Source organism: Rhinolophus ferrumequinum, chromosome 25, assembly GCF_004115265.2.
Source record: "Rhinolophus ferrumequinum isolate MPI-CBG mRhiFer1 chromosome 25, mRhiFer1_v1.p, whole genome shotgun sequence".
Taxonomy (NCBI): Eukaryota; Metazoa; Chordata; class Mammalia; order Chiroptera; family Rhinolophidae; genus Rhinolophus; species Rhinolophus ferrumequinum.
Genome location: NC_046308.1, coordinates 7065528 through 7085581, shown reverse-complemented (window position 1 = coordinate 7085581; position 20054 = coordinate 7065528). Strand labels below are relative to the sequence as shown.

The window sequence follows — 20054 nt, the reverse complement described above, 5'->3', positions numbered from 1 at the left end:
AGTGAAAGAAAACATCCAAAAAGAAACTACTGTATGATGTGCTACTTTATATAAAAATCTACAGAAAATGAAAACTAATCTATAATCATAGAAAGCAGATCAGTGGTTGCTTGGGAATGAGGGGATAAAGAGAGGCCAGGAAGGATTACTGAAAGGGCACAATAAAACTTTGGGGGGTGACGGATATGTTCACTACCTTGATTGTGGTGATGGTTATATTGTGGTAATGAGTATATATATTTATGTCAAAACTTACAAATTATGTGATTTAATTATACATAGTTTATCATATATCAATTATACCTCAATAAAATAGTTTCTTTGTAAAGACAGCTTCTTTTGTAAAACAAATCTTAAAAAGAATAAGCACCAGCTATCTAAAAAACAAATGATACTCTGGCCATGATGGATTTACCAGTATGACTTACATTCCCCCCATATGCAACTAGAATACTGGGCAAAATATAAGAAATAACTGTTTTCTGACATTGAACAATAAGCAGTTCAGGTCAGTGAACCCTGAGAGATATTACAAGCATATGTGGTGAGCCCCAGGATCTGCGAAGAGGCACTTTCCGGAATGCAGTGCAGGGAAAGGGGGCACAGGAGGCTCACGGAGTTCAGCAGCATGGTTGAAATTTGTAGGGCAGAGTACTGACTGTGCGAAGGTTCACAAAAATCTGTGTAAGGATCCCTTTGAGTCTTTGGCTAAATAGTACGCTGCACAAAGTAAAGGAAGACTCCGTAAGGCCAGGGAAGCAATCAGGTCCTAGAATGACCACTGGGGAGCTGTAAGCTGAATAATTCCCAGTTCACAGAAGTCGAGGAGATATCTGAGGTCCAACTAGCCAGAGGAGGCCTTTTTGAACACCTGAGGCCTCAAGAGGACCCAGAAATGTTTCATCTGGGTAGTTGGGCTGAAGTAGCCCCAGAGTAAAGTCTAATCTAGAGTAGCCTGACAGAATTTAAAAACAAGTTTCAAAACAATCAAGCTGATCCACAAATAACCACTCGCCAAAACAACCTTTAATATTCTTAAATGACAACAAAATCCAGACATTCACCAACATAATATTATAACATCCAACATCCAATAAAAAATTATTAGACATGCAAAGAAACAGGAAAATGTGAACCAGAATCAGGACCTGTGATCTATAACCAGGAAGGAAAAAAGAAAAAATCAGTCAATAAAAGCAAACTCAGAAATGACAGAGATGATGCAATCAGCAGACAAGGATTTAAATCAGTTATTAAATATGTTGAGGTACTTAAAAGGTAAACATGAACAAAATGGGAAGAGAAACAGAAGATATAAAGCTGAAAGAAATTTACAGATTAGACAATGGAGAAGAAAAGACTAGTGAAATTGGAAAGCTAGAAATAGAATGTAGCCAAAGTGAAGCAGATAGAAAAGAGGGATGAAAAACGATAACAAAAAAAGATAAGAACTTCAGTGCTCTGTGTGATCTAACATACATGTAATTGGAGTCACAGAAAAAAAGCTGAGAGAAGATGAGCAGAAAAATACTTGAAGAAATGTCTAAAAAATACTTAACGAAATGTCAGGAAAATGCTGTAATTAAGTCCATAATGAAGTAACCACATACTTATCATATGACTAAGATTACAAATACGAACAAACATGAGCTGGTGGTAACAACGTGAAGCAACTGCACCTCTTTCTTATACATTACCGGTGCATATGTAAAATGATAAAAACCATTTTGGAAAAAGATATTACTTAAGGGTGGAAATATGTCCCCCAAAACTTGTAAATGAATGTTCCCAACAGCTTTATTTATAGTAGCCAAAAATGGGAAACAAGCCCAAATGGCCACCAGTCAGTGACTGGATAAACACACAGCTTAGTCACTGGCTGGAACACCACTCAGCAATGAAGATAATGCAGCAGCAGGGATGAATTTCAAAAACATGTTGAGCAAAAGTGAAACACAAAAGTACATGAATTCCATTCTTATGAAGTTCTACAAAAGGCAAAAGTAACCAATAATAACAGAAACCAGATAGGTGGTTGCCGGGGGCTAGGGGTTACGTTGGGAGCAGAATGACTGGAAAGACGTACCGGCCAGCTTTCGAAATGATGGAAATGTTTTGTGCCTTTGTTGTGGAGGTGATCATACATGAGTATCCATCTGTCAGAACTCATCAAACTACACTTCAAGTAGGGGTATTTTATTGTCTATAAATCATACCTCAATAAAGCTGATTTTAATACAATACAATGCCTACACCAAATGAAGCTGCCTGTAGGTTTCTGAAGCTGAGTTCTCCCCTTCCCACTTGTAATACACGCCTACTTGGGCTATAGAATAGACATGAGTCAGGCACATGGTGATACAACCTATGGCAGAAACGGCACACACTTACCTGAGGTGCTACATAATAAGGGGTGAATTGGGGTGTCATCAAGTCACCTTGGTCAATTTTGGCAAATCCAAAATCACACAACTTCACTGGGGCATCCTGAAATAAAAGAAATAGTCCTCGGTAAACATTAAAGGAAAATTCAGGCGCAAGACATGTTACCTTGAGCTCTTACAAGTTCCTGGCTGAGACCTGGGCCTATGAGTAGTATGTCCTCAGGTCTGGAGATAAATGATTCATATTGAGGAATTATTCTTAGTAATAGAGAAGTAAGGACGTTCTACCCACTCACAGATAGCCTTGTTTCATAACCTATACAGGCAGCACTAAAATCACAATCTTAGCCAAACACCCCAACTCTATCTACTGGCCCATTAACTCTCATCAATCCAGGGTGCTGCTTCACTCATCACACCAGCTTCATGACAGACTTATTTCATGGGACAAGGTGCAGGGGCAGGGGGATGGCTGGAGGAGAAAACACACCTTATCAGGGTTATCAGCAAATAGAACTGTAAGCTTTCAAGGTAATATATAACAGTATATAGATTCCTGATCCTCCCAAAGTCCCTCCAAATAATATCCAAAATCTTAAGTCCTACAAATACATAGTAGCACCCAAAATTATCAATGCCAGGGGTATGGTACAATTTCTCTGAGCCTCTAGCAAGGGAACAAGTGAGAAAAATAAGCTGCTTGAGGCACCGTGGCCTAAAGCCTCCTCACTATGGATTCAGAGCACTCCAAACACATACACACCTACACACCCATTCCTGAATTATGCGCGAGTGGCGGCGCAAAAGGGCAGAAAAGCAGGGCATCTCACCAAAGAGTTATCCTTGAAGAGAAGGTTCTCAGGCTTGAGGTCTCTGTGCGCGATGTTTAACATGTGACAGTGCTGTAGAGCCAAAGCTATCTGGAAAAGGACATAATGGAGCAACCGCATCTTAGAAGAGTTAACTCCTTAATGCCCCTGGTTTAGAGAACTCAGGATGTTTCAAAATGATGCTTAATTAAGTCAATTAACACCGTGGTCGGTTTTCAGTTTTAAAGCAGAAATTAAGTAAGACTTTTTGGTACCAAGAAATGGACATGAATTAAGCTTAGTTTTAACTGCAACCTGTATTTTGTTCAACAAAAAGAAAAATACAGCAGTAAAACAATTCTTTATCAGAATAAACTGATGGTTAAATCTTGTACGAAATGGGGAAAATGAAATGTTTCCACTTCCACTCATCTGCGACGTGCCAAGCACTGCAGAGAGAACTGCCAGGCAGTCTTCAGCAGGCCTGGGGTCCCCCAGCAGGGCAGCGGGCTCTAACACCTGGCTCGGAAGAGAGCTGTACTCTCCAGGGAGCTCAACATCAAGCTCTGTCTTCAAGAAAAATGGAAAGCAGCTAACTGGATTTTTCCATCTGATGTTCCAGTGTGCTCATTCCACTGGTTGAAATGTTGCCTGTTTAGATGGATTAGAAGGGTTTTGTTTTGCAGAAGATTATCAGAGCTCACCCTTAGTCCTTATAGTTGAAAAAACACAAAGTATAATTTTAAAAATTAAATAGGAAGAGCAAATTCTACTTGTTCTCCAACTCTCAGTATGGATTCTCTTGGTTTTCCAAACCAAAAGGGAGGCATCAAAAACTGCTCACAGAAAATTTCGAAGAATTTTTTATTAAGAACCAATGGGCTATGCTTTCTGCTTTTCTTTGCCTTGCTTGTTTGGCCTGAAGATAAGCCTTGATGGTTTAGCTTTTCACCTCCTCAAGACATCATTTCCAGTTGGATTCCTAGTATTGCTTGTTTTATTTCTTTAGCAATAAAATGTGATGTCAACATAGACATAACCCAGAATTACAACGACCTTAGAATACTATGAAAATCTGGTATCTGATGACAGAAAGGTGACTCATAAGCAGAGATTATCTTATATTCAACTGTCAGAACATATTTTTACACCATACAATCTTCCAGATGGTACCAGCAGCGTTTTATCTCCAAGTCCAATAGCAGTGCTTGGAAGCTATATGTCCAAAGATATCTACAGTCTACAAAAGAGTTAAGATTACCTTCCTTCCAGAGTTTATTTAAATCTATAATAAACAATTGACAACCGCTTAAGAATACAGTCCCCCCCCAAAGCATAAAAGGGGTCACGTATCTCCTGTCAAGGCATCTTTTCTGATTACATAACAAAGCAGGCAATGAGAGATCAAATAGAGCTCTTCTTCAAGCTGTCTTTTGTTCCTCCCCCCGCCCAATGAAATTGTGCTTGTTAACCAACATTGTTGGCAGTTTGGTACCCGGGGTTAACTTGCCTGCTTTGTTACTTGGCTGGCTTGCTTCTCTGTAAAGTGCCGGTGCTGGCTGATTCTGTGAAATAGCTCTCCCCCTTCCATCATCTCCATTACAATTAAGAGTCGAGCCCTGTTTGAAAGCATTTGATTTTGTTAAGTAAAAAAAAAAAAAAAAAGAAACTGAAACATCAAGTAACTAACCTAAAGATACCTCATCTACAAAGTGTGTAAGTACTTCCTAAGTCTATTCCTACCAAGCCCCTTGGAGTTGGACCTCTTGTCACTACCAACTGGACACTATGCATAAGGAATATCCCTGACCTAACACTTTCTAAGAAGCTAAAATAGGAGTAAAAAAAACAAGTTTTGAAGACAGTGATCCTTTTGAAGCTACTGTAGTTAATTTGTTACTACTAGATGTTAAAGACGGGATAGATGATTTTTTAAGTGACATGTTTCCTATATGTATTTTAGGGCAGCTAGACTGAAAGTGTATTGAAAACAGAATGTGACTTTCTGTAAGACATGAATTTCAAGTCATCTGGCTGAATATTGGGCTGTCTTAGTTATTCATTCTGTGTGTGTGTGTGTGTGTGTGTGTGTGTGTCCATGTCTCCATTCCCCATCCCCACTCCACTAGTTTCCCATGTGGCCCACAGCATGCCCAGAAAGATAGATGGACAAGGTTACATAGCGACTAAATAAAAGCAAAAATACTCCTGTTGTAAAAAAAAAAAATCTGAATTTTGGTTACCATCCTTTGATATAAATGCTTCCAGCTTCTATCCAAATGCTTTCACCAACAGAGCACAGTTGCAAGAAATAATCATTTCATTTCCTATTTGATTTTACAAATCTGTCTTCTTTCTCCACCTGAAAAACTTCTACCTACCCCCTTCAACTCCCAGCCCTGCCACATAACCACTCTGTGAGACAACTGCCTCCCCAGCTTACCGTTAACAGCTCTCCTCCTTTGTAAGCTCAAAACATTTTATGGATGCCCCGCCCTGGTACCTGTCACATTGCTATGACAGATTTATATCTCAGTCCCCTCAACAGAAACCATACCTTATTTCATTTTGAATTCCCTGGAAGAGACTTTAGAATGCCACCCAATGGGCTTGCCAAACACTTCTCCTTTAAAAGGAATGTCAGACTAAGCAATAAGGGCTTTTTGCCGTATCAACCTCTAAGACATTGCCTAGAATAATATTTGGTCTCCTTTCGCTAATTTGAAATAGAATCTGTTTTAATTCCACATTACATGCTTTTTTAAAATGAAAGAAAGTACTCAGAATAATTGGGGGCCAGGAGAGCAGATGGAGTATAAATGAAATAAGACTGCAATGAGTTGATAACTGCTGATGCTGGGTGACAGGTACCTAGGGACTCATGACATAATTCTGCCTGCTTTCACAAATGTTTGAAATTCTCTAAAACAAAACGTAAAGGAGAAAAAAAGAGAGGGGGAGGAGGCAAGCAGGGAAAGAGGGAAGGAAAGAAGGGGGTGGGGCACAAGAGAGGAAGACCCCACTATCCCTTGGCCTACATAAAGAGAGGTGGGCATGTGGCGATGACCTGTGTAGTCTTACCTGGGGCTGGACTCATGAGGAAACTGTACACTGTTAGCAAACACTTCAATAATTTGAACTATATTTGGGTGTGTGGCACACATCATGTGCAGACGTACCTTAAAGAGAACAGAGGAAATGTTTCTGTACATAGAGAATGCCAACATTTTCTCTCCAAACTCCGCCCCTGCCCCCCAGAAAAACTGACCACACTAGGCACAAGGGGATAAGCCTATTACAGTAAAAAATTCTTACCATCTGGAATGATGTTTAAAAAAACAAAAAACAAAAAGAAAACTTTTCACAGATTACCTCCTTAATGCTCTTTCCACGAATAAAACCTAAACAATAGATTACTTTCTACTGTCCTATCTATTGGCAAATGAAAAACTGGGCAAATAATTCATTTTATTTCAGATATTATTCATATATCTCTAAGCAAAAGAGTAAGTCCTTCACTGCACATTATTAACAAGTCATCACCGTATCCAGATAACTTAAAACAAATGTTTATTTTTAAAAACTAGAAATACGTCCTCCTGCAAGCACACTTTCAAGATACTTCACCAGCCCCTTCCTTGTATTATTTTATCTCCACTTTTCAAGGACTTTTTTCAATAAGCAAAAGCTGAAGTAAACCTGAATACTTCAAGGTACAAGAATCACATTAATTAAAAAGAACAAGAGGTGGCTGAAAGGAAATAAGATTCAGTACTAACAGCCTTGACTACCGATAGATACAGGGTTGCTTGGAATAACATGAATAGGGAAAAGGGGTACGTATGGATTTAAAAAAAAAACAAATTCTTTGTGCATCTCTCCAGGAACCCGCCTTACTGTAAAAAAAATAATTCTTACGCACTTCAAATATCTGGGCAAGTCAAGGCAATAAAGGATCATACCTCATTTCTAGCTTTTGGACGATCAAAAAGAATTTTCAGTGCAAATCGTTCTTGGGTAGAGTTCTTCACACAGACTCTAGATTTGGAGAAAACAATTCAATCAGAAATTATCAATGTTACAGTGAAAACTAATTTAACAAGTTTGTTCTTTGAGAATTGTATTCTAATCAAGAGTATATCCCGGTGCATCAGAACAAACGTGCCCCCACAGCTAGCAGGTGGAGAGGCAGAGAAGCACCTCACCCACTTTTCACAGGCCTCAGCTCTTGAGCCTCCAGCCTCGTGAAATCAACTCAAGGTTGGCAGAGAAAGAAAGAAAGAAAGAAAGGCCTCTGCCGGCTACATGGGAATCTCACAGTGGGTGGCTCTATGGGATCAACATGTTATAAGATTTTGTTACAGGCCATGTGACTTGGTCATTTAAATATATTTCTAAATGGATGAGAAACAGCCTAACATAAATACCTCCACTTGTTAAATTAAGGCTATTTCACAAATCTGGCACCCTCTGATCCTTCTAATTTAAGATGTATTTCAAATTGTCCTTTTCAGAGCAATTTTGTCATAGTTCGCACAAAGGTCTCTTACCTAACTGGACCACTAATTCCAGCTCCCAGTTTCTGAGTCCAATTGATATTATATTCCTCTAAAATGGAGGTTTCCTATTAAAATAAAAGAGGGGGCAGAGAATAATTCTGCGATTAAAAAGCTGAACAATTAAACAGAGGTGGGACAATAGAAGACCTTACCACCCAACATCTCACCTTCTGAGAGAATCTGATAAGCACAGGGTTTTGTGTTCTGTGGGGCTTTTAGACATTTTGTCTAAATGATGAGGTTAGGCATTGTTTTCCAACAAGAGAGAAAGCAAAATGTTTAGGATAAAAAGAAATTCTTCAGCTCATCTACAAGGTCCATTTGAGTAGATACTCAGTGTTTTGTTTTTATCTTTGGAGTGTTGGGGGAAGATATCTTTCAAAATGTCTCACTAAATACGTATTTGCTAAAATGGTCAGGTGTATTTCCTGAGATTCCAGAAAGACTGGTCTGATATATGCTGCTACAACAGAAAGGCCTATATCTTTGAACAAGTTGACCAAATTGTTGGAATAACTGAATAAATTAAGACTTAAAAAGTTCAAATAAAATAGTAGTAAATATCATACTAAATTTAATTTTCAACAGCAATATTTTGAGTACAAAGATGTTCTGTCATATTGTGCAACTATACTTTTTATATTTTTAAAAAGATTTTTAAAATAGCTTTCAATAGTTCCAAATAGAGCCTCTACAGTTTAATGAACTTTTTCATGGAATTCCTGTGTAGTCACTGTATGTGAAGCTTCTGTTGCCATACATCATTTTTAGGCAAGAAAGCTATATATTTAAATTGTAGTAGGTTAAAATTAATTTTCCAGAGTTCCATATGTGGAATAGGAAACCAATTGCAGACCTTGAAAACTTAGGCCAAAACTCATGAGACTTTCAAATTGTTTGGTTACAGTAAAAATCTGATAGACTGTCTTTACCACTAGAATCCTAATTCCCAGTGTCTGAGAACAGGTTATTTGTCCATGTAACACACACTCATTGTGCAGATAATACGTGCCAGACACCAGACTAAGTTCAGAGATGAAAACAAAGCATCGGCCCAATGAATATGCAGATGTCTAAAACAAGCTTAGAATAGCTTCATCTCCATACCTGTCTGCTGCCCAGTCTTGATAAAGGTTCTTATATAGGAAATGATCGACAATTATAGAATAAATGACTAGAAAGGTAAAATAAGCCAGATGATGGAGGGATATTGATTTATGAGGGACCAGCAAGATCGTGACATAAACTCCCTTCTGAAAAACTGTACCTCGAGGTTAAGAAGCTTGTCAAGATCATACAGTACATTACAGGCACTAACAAGGCTAGAATCTATGGCGTTGGCTTCTTCCCTAGCACCATTTCCGCTATCAAGGGTAACTGTCCAGGCCTCGGCATGAATAGGGACAAATCTTGCCGAATGAAGGAGGGAAGTCCCAGGCGCTGTCTCTACTAACCACCTCCTAAACAGAATTCAAACCTATCCATGTAATCTATCTACCTCCTTCAGTTTCCACTGCATGGCCTGTGGGTTTAGAAGATGGGGAATAATACACGACTGGGAAATGGAGTTGGAGCATGGTCTAAGCTTCATGGTGGAGTAAAATCATTTGCCAAACCCCTCCTCTCGTCTACTCTGATGAAAACATACACTCCTCATAGGAGATTTGATGAAAAATAAAGACTTGTTCTACAGAATTATTTGTTATAATCAGATCAAAGGATTGTTCATATGCCCAGTTCCAGAGATGTGAAAATAACATTAGACCAAATTCTTCACTGTACTAGTGCTTATTAAGATGGCCCTCTACTTAATGGACAGCCAAGACAGTTCAAGGTGTAGAGGCTCTGACTGGAGGTTTGACACTTGGCTTTGCAGAAGGTAAGAGAAGCACTACCAGGCCTCTTCGGTGCGCTGATTTCTGAACCCTGTTTTTCTTACACCTCTTGTCCTCTCCCAGATTTAATTCTGGCACATTTGTGGTTGCTGCCATAAATACTAATCAGTGCTAGGGCTTCACCAAGCTCAGATGGACAAAAGAAGGACCTGTCAACTCTTCAATGTGTCGATGGCATATTTTGTCACATATTTTAATGACAAAGGAGAAGGTAGGAAGGCATAGGTCAATTAAAACACTTCTGTGCAGGAAATTAGGGAGTATTTCAAAGCTCCACATTGACACGACACATTGTGACAAACACATTGACTGGGTTCTGCTAAAGAAATATACACATTACCTAAAATTAACAAGGATATAGAATAGACACATGGAAGGAATTCTTGAGAATCCTTCTAGACCAAGGGTTAGCAAATTATAACCCACAGGCAAATCTATCCATTCCTTGTTTTTGTAAATAATATTTACAAAATAATGAATAAATAAATTTCTGCATAACAAACATCAAAATAAAATAATATAGTAAAAAATAATTATTTACTGGGTTAAAAGGAAAGATCCAACTATATGTGCTGCTATCTATGAGACATACTTTAGATTCAAAGATGTAAACAGGTTAAAAATAAAAGGATTTCAACAAATGATCATGGGAAAACGATATCCACATGCAAAAGAAGGAAGTTGGACCCTTAACACCATATACAAAAATGAATTCCAATGGATCAAAAACCTAAATGTAAGACCTAAAACAATAAAACTCTTAGAAGAAAACATAGGGCAAGAATTTCACAGCATTGGATTTGGCAACAATTTCTTGGATACGACACCACAGGAACAGGCAACAAAAGAAAAATAGACAAAATGGACCTCATGAAATTTAAAAATTTTGTGCATCAAAAAACACTATCAACAGAGTAAAAAAGACAATTTACAGAATGGTAGAAAATATTTGCAAATCATACACCTCATATGGGATTAATATCCAGAATAGAGAACTCCGAAAATGTAACCACCCCGCACCAAAAAAAAAAAAAAACCCAATTCAAAAAATGGGCAAAGGAAAAAAAGTGGACAAAGGACTGGAATAGACATTTCTCCAAAGATACACAAATGGCCAGTAGCACATGAAAAGATGCTCAGCATCACTAATCAAGAAGAAAATGCAAATCAAAACTATAACGAGATACCACCTCACACCATTAGGATGTGAACCACCAGAAAATAACAAGAGTTGGTGAGGATGTGGAGAAATTGGAACCTTTGTGCACTGTTGGTGGGAACATACAATGGTACAGCTGCTGTGGGAAATAGTATGGCGGTTCCTCAAAAAAAATAAAAATAGAACTACCATATGATCCAGCAATTCCAAGTATATACCCAAAAGAAGTGAAAGCAGGGTCTTGAAGAGATATTTGTACTTCCATGTTCACAGTAGTAGTATTCACAACAGCTAAAACATGGAAGCAACCTAAGTGTCCACTGACAAACGAATGGATAAGCAAAATGTGGTATATACATACAATAGAGTATTATTCGGCTTTAAAAAGGAAGCAAATTCTGTAATATGCTACAACATGGATGAACCTTGAGAACATCATAATGTGAAGTGAAATAAGCCAGTCACAAAAAAGAAAACACTATATGATTCCACTTATATGAAGTACTAGGAGTAGTCAAAATCATAGAGACAGAAAGTAGAATGGTGGTTGCTAGGGGATAGGTGGAAGGAGGCAGTGGGGAGTTAGTGCTTAATGAGTGTGTTAACTTCAGTTTTATAAGATGAAGAGTTCTGGAGATGGATGGTGGTGAATTATGAATTATAAATGTATTTAATACCACTGAACTGTACACTTCAAACTGGTTAAGATGGTAAATTTTATGTTATGTGTATTTTACTATAATTAAAAAAAGAAAAAAAAGTAAAAGGATAGAAAAACATACACCATGAGTAACCGTAAGAGAGCTGGAGGAGCTAGCTATACTGACAACGGACAAAATAGACTTTAAAACAAAAGATGTTAACAGAGAAAGAGAGGCACTTTTTATAATAATAAAAAGGTCAATTCACCAGGAAGCCATGACAGCTATAAACATATGTATGCATGCATGTACCTAACAGAGTCCAAAAACACATGAAGCAAAATTTAAGGAAAAAACAGACAATTCAGAAATAACAGTTGGAGATTTCAATACCTCCACTCTCAATAATAAATAGAAAAACTAGACACAAAATCAGCAAGGACAGAGAGGACAACATTATCCACACCTTGACCTAACTGACATCTGTAGAGCACTCCATCAACAACAGGGGAATATAGGTTCTTCCCAAGTGCACATGGAATATTCTCTAGGATGAACCATAGGCTAGATCGGAAGTCTCAATACATTTTTAATCATGGATTAGAGGACAATGTTAAGATGACGACTGTGCCCAAACTGACCAATAGATTCAATGGAATCCCTGTCAGAATCCCAATCAGCCTGCTCTCAGGTAGGCAGCAGAAGTTTTAAGTGCTATGGTTACAGCCCAGGAAACAGCTTTTCCAGCTGAACTCTAGAGGTCTCAGTTCTCTCCATTTGAGGGACGGCCTCAAAAACTGCAAGACAATGAATAAAACATAATGCCACAGACCAAAAGTTTTATTTGATGTGATGCTGGCTTGCTTCCAAGGGAGTAATCCTAGTCAGTACTGGTTGTCAGTTCAGATATTTTCAATTCCACTCTATTGGTTGGGCACATCCAAATTGTAGGAAGATTTACCAATGACTTGTCAAGTATGCAAAGAAAGGCTAAAAAGGCAGGAAAATTAGGTTGGGCAATAGTGACCACATGAAGAAAACGGCGACTCTTTCTGAACCACTCTTAAATTGCTATAAGCTAATACTTGTCAAATTTTACTAAATGTTAGCTATTGTTATAATCACATTTAGATGTATTGGCTCATTAAATCCTCAAAGCAACCCTGAGCTGGTGAGTGTTTTTATCCCCTTTATACGGATAAGGAAACTAAGGGACAGAGAAGTGAAGCTGACTTAAGGATACAGTTAATGAATGACAAGGCTGAGATTTCAACTCATGAGTCTACCAGGAGAAACTGCTGCCTCCCTATTTATAAATTTGCCCACTAGTACAATGTCCCTCTTCTGCTCAGAACTCTTCCTGAGTTCCCCTGCTACTCAGGGTCAAAGCCAAAGTTCTTGCAATGGTCTATAAGGCCCTATGTGGTCTGGCTTCCCATCGCCTCTCTATAACATAATCTACACAGACCCATTACATCCCCACCACCTTGCTGCTCCTGGATCACACAAGACCTGCACCTACCTGGTGCCTTTGTACCTGCTGTTCCCATTGCCTGTGATATTCTTCCCCCAGACAGTGGAGGTTTGCTCCCTCACTCCCTCCAGAGTTCTATGAAAATGTCACCTCCTCAGAGAGGCCCTTCCTGACTACTCTTCCTAAAACAGCCCTCCTCACCTTTTCCATACCTCTTCATTACAACCACTTGGCAATGTGTATTACCTAACTCCACCATCTAGAATATAAGCTCCATGAGAGCAGGTACATCCAGGAGGCCGGCTTTGTACCAAGAGTGTCTAAGACAGCAGCTGGCACAAATGAGACAATACTTGTTGAATTTAAAAGTCTGTCACAATGCTTTGATTCACAACCCAGTCATATAAGCTTAGGCAACAATTCTTGACCCTGTATTGATAAAATCCAAACCAAAAGAAAAAAATGGATATATCAAAGCAGTCTTTTAGAACCTTTATTTCTTTTATTTAAAATTTGATCTTCCTTAATCTGTACATTATATTTTGATGTCTTCTTTAAAAGGTGAAGTTTCTTTGGAATGACTGATGATTTCTATAAACTTTATCACCCCCAAAATTGTTAGAAGTGTTAAGTACTTAGTGATAACAGTGATTGTGTCTTGAAGGTAGAAATAACCCTAAGTTGCTAATGAATGCCTGTCCCTCAAGAGAAAATGAAATTCTTAAATGCACTGAGTTGACTTAACACTGTAAAAAGGTAAACAATGTCTATCAAACTTAAGCGTCATGTTCAGTTTACATAAGACTCTAATTTCCTAGCTACAGCTACATGATAACTTTCTCTTTAGTGCCGTAGTGCCTCAAAGTTTGCCTGTTAAAAAAAAAAAAAAGGTAAAAATGAGGTTTTAGAAGACTTATTTTATTTGGGTCATTTTATAACACATATTTACTTTTCTTTCGGTTAACAGAGCAGTAAATTACAGGACACCGTTAGCTCTTCCTAAATAAACTCAATGCTCGCTAGGAGGAGAGGAATGAAGAAAAGGGGAGAGGAACACACAGAAAGTGAGAACAATCTATTCGCCAAAGGACGGGTTTTGTAAGAAGGTGAACCACCTCCTTCGGAAACTGCAAATTTCCAGGAGGCTGGTTTCAAACAAATCGGAGGGATGGGTAAAGTCCAGCTCTCCAAGTGCTGTTGCAGTAGATCATCCGGAAACGTAAGCTGGCCGCCCTTTGGATCTCTTGGGGAGCGATCCAAAGAAGAGTATTAGGGCCCCCTCCGTCCCAGTCACATCAATATCTCCACGCCACTCACCTCCCGTTCTAGCTGAACATAAATCACATCCCCGCTTCAATCGGTTAGCTGGCGAAGTGGGACATCCCTCCCTACAACACAAATCCTTCGCCCAGGGCTGTAAAACGCAATCCACGGAATCCGGGGAAAACAAAACCCGGGAGTCCCTGGAATCTCCCACGCCCAAGTTCTCTCCGCTTTCTCGGTGGGAGCCGAGAGGAATGCCACAGGGACAAAGCGAGGAGGAAGGAGGCCTCTCCCTCTTACCTTGATGGCTTTCTCCATGTCGCTCTCCTCTGACATTCTCCGTGGGGTCCCTACGGCCCGGTGCGGCGGAGGCTGCGCAGCTGCCCGGTCCCACCGCAGCCGAGGGAGCACGGGGCTTGGCGCTCCAGTCTCTGGGCCTCGGGGAGACAGGCCGCCCCCAGGGGCCAGCGGGGATGAGGGCCCCGGCGCCGGCTCGGCTTCGGCGGGCGGCTCTAGGCCGGCGGCGGCGGCCCCTGAGGATAAGCCTTTGTGTTGGGCCCTGCGCGGCTGCCTCCCGGCCTCATCCCCGGCCGGGGAAGCAGGCTCCCGGGGCAGGGCTAGGCGGAAAGGGCCCCGAGCGCTGTGCAGGGGCCTCGCAGGGCCGCCGCTTAGGCCCGGGCTCGCCAGGTCCCGAGGAGGAGCCTGCGCCTCCGCCTCCGCCGCCGGCACCGCCGCGAAGTCGAGGCCGAGCCCGCCGCCGCCGCCGCTGCTGCTCCCGCTGCCGCTTCAGCGCCACACATCGCCGGGACACCCGCGCCGGGCAGCCCCGCCCGCCGGCGCTGTGCCCGCCTGAGCTCCGGGCAGCCCCGCCTGCCGCCCGACTCTGTGCCCCCGCGGCTCCACACGCCCCTCGCTGCCCTCTGCTGGGGTTTCCGAGCCGCCCCCGAACCGCGTTGTTGGTTTGCAGGCGCCGGCCGGGGCCTCCCTAAGAGGCGCCATAGCCAAGACAGGGCCCCGGGCCTTCCGCAGCGCTGGCGCCGCGCTGATGACTCAACGGTCCGGGGCCCGACGGGGCGGGGCCGTTGAAGAGGCCACCAGATTCGAAAGGTTGGCTGAGCGTCCGCACGTCGCCTTTTCGCCCCACGCCGCTGAGATGCTAGAAACCCTGCGGAAAGGAGGCGGGGATGTCTACTCGTGCTAGAGAAAGGGAATCAGGCCCCGACGAGTCCTGCGGTAAGAACAGAATTGTGTACAATCATAGCTATAATAGTTCAACGTACGGAGCGTAAATTTTACGTGAAGTTCTTTTCCTCCATTCTTTTCTTCTTTACAAAGTAGGCGTTTGGCGCTGAGAGGTAAGTATGTTATAATCCCCGCTTACAGATTAAGTAACCGAGTTTCAGAGCCGAACTCACGCACACCTGAGAAGTGGTCCAGGTTTGTGCTCTTCACTCTATACCAACAGCCTATCAAAGGACCTTGCAGGAGCTTTAAGCTGATCCCCTCTTCATGTTTCTTCATTCATTTACTTATTTACTGAGCACCCCTGTGTGCAGGCCTATTCGACACGGGGGAAACTGTGGGAACAAGGCACGGGAGCTGCTCACAGATCTTACTTTCTGGAAAGAGAAGCAGAAAATAAACAGGGATTGAAACCTTTGTAATTTTACTAACCATTGTCACCCCAGTATATTTTAATTTAAAAAAAAAGGAAAAAAAAAAACAGGGAAATACACGGTTTGTAGATGCTAAGAAGGAAGTGAACAGGATGCTGAGGTAAGAGAATAACTCAACATTGAGGTAACATTGAAGCTGAGACCTCTGAGAAATGAGAAGGAGCTGTCTATTGGAAATCGAAGGAGGAGATTTCTGAGCAGATGGAACAGCAAGTGCAGAATTCTCAAGGTGGAAATAAGCCAAATGTGTTCAAGGAGCAGCAAGGTCATTGTAGCTATAGCAGAGTAGGAGAGAGAAAGGATGCGGTTGGAGAGGTGGCAGCATCTGGATCATATACACTTTAGGAGTCATAGTGAGGGCTTTGGATTTTATTCTATGTCATTGGAAGGTTTTAAAGTAAAGAGTGATATGATCATGTTTATGTTTTAAAAGCTCACTCTGCTCTATAGAGAATGAAATATGAGCAAGCAAGAATGGAGGCAAGGGAGCTAGTAAGAGGCTATTGGAATAATCCAGATGAGAGATTATTATGATGCTTGAACTAAGGAAGTGGCAGTAAAGATAGAGTAGATGGATTTATGATATGTTTTAGTAGAGTAGCCAGGACTTCCCAAAGGATTTGATGTGGAAAGTGAGAATAAAAACTGAATCAAGAATAACTTCCAGGTGTCTGGCTTAAGCAACTGCATGGATGATGGTACCATTTGGTGAATGAAGGACTTGGTGCGGGTGAGGGTGGAGAACCCAGAGTTGTTTTCTGTCTAGGTTAATTTGAGGTTCTTGTGCAATATACCAGAGGATAAGTCAAGTACGTAACTGGATATCATGGTACAGGTATAATTGTACTGTTTGTTGGCAATATGCCTACTGTATATTCCTCAGCACCCTTAAAGTAGGTGTGGCCATGTACCTATGCTCTCCCTGGTGGAAAGTAAGCAGAAGAGACGTGCAGTTTCCAGGCTTGGCCCAGACAATCCATCAGCAGGTGCTGCTCTGTGCTCTTACTTACTCTGCCAGCTGGAAGGTGATAATCAAGTTCTGGAGAAGGCAAGGCCTCAAGATGGAAGATTCCTGGATTGAGAGGAGAACTCTGCTCCATCGACCTAAACATCCACTCAAGACTGTTGTATGAGAAGAAATAACAATAAACCTCTGTTGTGTTGAACTTTTATGTATTTGAGTCTTCTTGTATTTTATGTATTTGAGCAGCTTTGCCTGTGTTACCTAATACCAACAAGAACAGTGATCCAGCAGTAAACTTTGGGAGAAATTTTCTAAATGACTTGAATTGACATTATCCATAACAGTTAGGAAATAGAAGGTGCCTTGGATTCATTCATTCATTCATTCGGTAAGAATTTATCAAGTGCTTCTCTGTGCCAGGCACTGTGCTACATAATAGAGATGCAAAGATGAAGAAGAGACCAGGTCCCTCTCTTTAAACACTCTGAGTCTGGCAGCTCAATTTATCGGCTGTTATCTGCACGTGCTTTCCCTCTACCTAGAAACTTACTCTCCCCTCCTAACACACATACACAGCCCTAATTTCTACTTCAACCACATTCTAAATACCATTTTATCAGAAAGACGATGCCTAACCCTCGTCCTCAATCTAAGTCAAATGTTCCCGTTATCTCATAACTTCTTTGTACTTATCACAATTTTTATTTCTATATTCATTTGTTTTTTATTCTTTAGTGTCCTCTTCCCCACCAGACTATAAATAATCTCGACAAGGAAAAGAATCTTATCTGCATTATTGGTCATATCCTCAACATTCAGCCCGCTGCAGGTGCTTAATAAATAATTGTTGAAGGAATCAATGAATGGGGAAAGCAGAACCCTAAGGAAGAAGTTTCCTCCATTTTTTGCTAGGGAAGTGACATTGGTAAGCAGCCTCTAAGATGGCCTTCTGCGATGCCTGCCTCTTAGTGTTCATGACCTTGTGTAATCCCCTCACCCTGCTTGTGGGCTGATCCAGTGACTTGCTTCTGATGAAGGAGTGTCATGTCTAAGGTTAGGTTACAGGGGCTGTGCTTCCATCTTGGGCGCCCTCTCTTCCTCTCTTGCTCGTTTGCTCTGAGGGAAGCCAGCTCAAATGTGAGCTGATTGATTAACTACCTGGGACTGCCATAACAAATTGCCACAAACTGGGTGGTTTAAAACAATAGAAATTTATTCTCGTGCAGTTCTGGGTGTTGGCAGGGCTGTGCTCCCTCTGAAGGCTCCAGGGAAGCTTGCTTCCTTGCCTATTCCAACTTCTGGTGGCTCTTAGCAGCCCCTGGCATTCTTTAATTTATAGGTGCATTACTCCCGTCTCTGCCTCCATCTTCACATAGTCATCTTCTCTGTGTGTCTCTATGTGTCCTGTCCTCTTACTAGGACACCTGGCATTGGATTCAGGGCCCATCCTAATCCAGTATTAATTGCGTCTGCAAAGACCCTATTTCCAAATATCCCATTCTGAGGTTTCGTGTGGACATGACTTTGTGGAGGGATACTCATCGGCCCACTACAGTGGCCCAATAGAGGGCCCACATGACTCTCGCCAACTGTCTTTCCAGCGGTCTTGGAAGTAGAATGAAGTGATGGTTGCGTTTCGTGAATGCACTAAATGCCACTGAATTGTGCACTTTGAAATGGTTCATGGCCAATTTTATGTTACGTGAATTTTACCTTAATAAGAAAAAATACCCAATATGATGCTTGATTAACCCCAGTACTCTCAAAAGGATCTTTCCTTTTAAATTAAATCAGTTAATAACACACTTAAAAGTCCGTTTGAAGTATTAACAGACCCAGGCTACCAGATGCCTTCTCTAAGTGCTTAGAACAAGGGTGGTGAACTTCTGAGTCTTACACGTTTCACCATCTGACTTACTGGATAATCTGCTTGAGTAATTGCCAGGAAAGCCTGTCCACTTCATTTCCCCTGCTGACACGGGATAGCTCTCATTCCTAGTGGAGTCTTTGAAGACTGGCCATGAAAAAGCAGTTGAAAACCATACAGTCTTTCTCCCTCTCCCCTCCCCCATTTTCTTTTTCCCTCTAGTGGGTTTTCTTGTCCAATTTCAGGAAGCGTTGTATATGTCATTTTTAAGAAGTTGAACAATTGAGGAGTTAATGCAGAAAGTGAAAGTCTCCTAGAAGCTCCCCCCACAGAGGCAGACTTTCTCCTCCTCTCGTCTGAAACCAAGTTTGCATTTTCCTGCTGCTGCATAGCACCCCATAACCGCAGCTGGCTTTGTGGGAGACACAGCATACCTCCTTTCCAAAATCTCCACAGAAACCCATTACAGCTCAGCCTTGCCTGCCTTAGACGTGCACCAAACACTTACATTAGCTTACAGTTGGGCAAAATCGTCTACCGCAAAGCCTATTTTATAATAATGTGTTGAATAGCTCATGTAATTTATTCTGCGTATCGCTTTCCCACCATCATCAAGTTGAAAAATCATAACTCTGAACCATTGTATGTTGGGGACCACCTGTATGTTATCTCAGGCTATTGTAACACACGTTCACTGAGCACCTACTGTTGGGATACGGAGTTGGTCTCTACCATCTAAGAGTTCACAGTCTAAGAAGGAAGCAGATGGAGCACAGCATAATACAGGCAATATGTAGAAGTGTGTACCATGTACAGTAATTCAAAGGAGGAAGTGATGCACTGGGGCTGGAGAGAGGATACCCAGCTTCCCAAAGGAAACGAGCTCTGAGTGCCTTTCCGAAGGAGACGTGAGTCGGGACCAGCATTGATGATATACAACGTTGTCATGACTAAACGGATCAACAACATGTTTGCTGGAGCAAGCAGAATGAATGGAAAGCTCGAGGCTTGTGGTTGTCAGATCTCCAGGAGAGCTGAGGCTCCACTGCAGTCAAGCTCAGCTCAGGCTTGGACAGGTCGTGGAATCCCTGTGGGCAGTTAGAGACTGGTGAGCAGCTCGTCACCAGTCAGAACACGAGCACTTCGCTCCGTTGTGTGGAAATAACAGAGGCCCAGAAGCCCACAGATCCTCACACTCCTGAGGGACTCCTCCTCCAGGAACATGAAAGTTCTAGTAACAAACTGGAAACCAACATGAGAAACCCAGCGGCTTTCTGTTGTGGTAGTGTTCTCTTCTTTTGAGCTATGATTTTTAAAATGAACATCTCCCTATTGTGTTTGCTGCTTATAAAAATAATGTTCT

At 41.4% G+C, this 20054-nt stretch overlaps 1 protein-coding gene across 3 annotated transcripts in view; it reads right to left on the bottom strand.

Moving 5' to 3' along the window:
* Positions 1–15226, bottom strand: part of MAPKAPK5 (MAPK activated protein kinase 5) — a 28671-nt gene extending 13445 nt beyond the window's left edge. Inside the window, exons 1-7 of one of the 3 annotated variants that reach the window (XM_033098209.1) lie at positions 14485–15226; positions 7744–7817; positions 7156–7231; positions 6275–6372; positions 4704–4812; positions 3215–3304; positions 2392–2487 (exon numbers count right to left, since the gene is read on the bottom strand). In XM_033098209.1, the coding sequence (XP_032954100.1) occupies positions 2392–2487; positions 3215–3304; positions 4704–4812; positions 6275–6372; positions 7156–7231; positions 7744–7817; positions 14485–14520 (579 nt within the window). In that variant the 5' untranslated portion in view covers positions 14521–15226. The remainder of the gene's footprint in view (positions 1–2391; positions 2488–3214; positions 3305–4703; positions 4813–6274; positions 6373–7155; positions 7232–7743; positions 7818–14484) is intronic. The other 2 variants (XM_033098208.1, XM_033098210.1) reach the window with 2 other exon arrangements.
* Positions 15227–20054: the final 4828 nt, after the last annotated feature.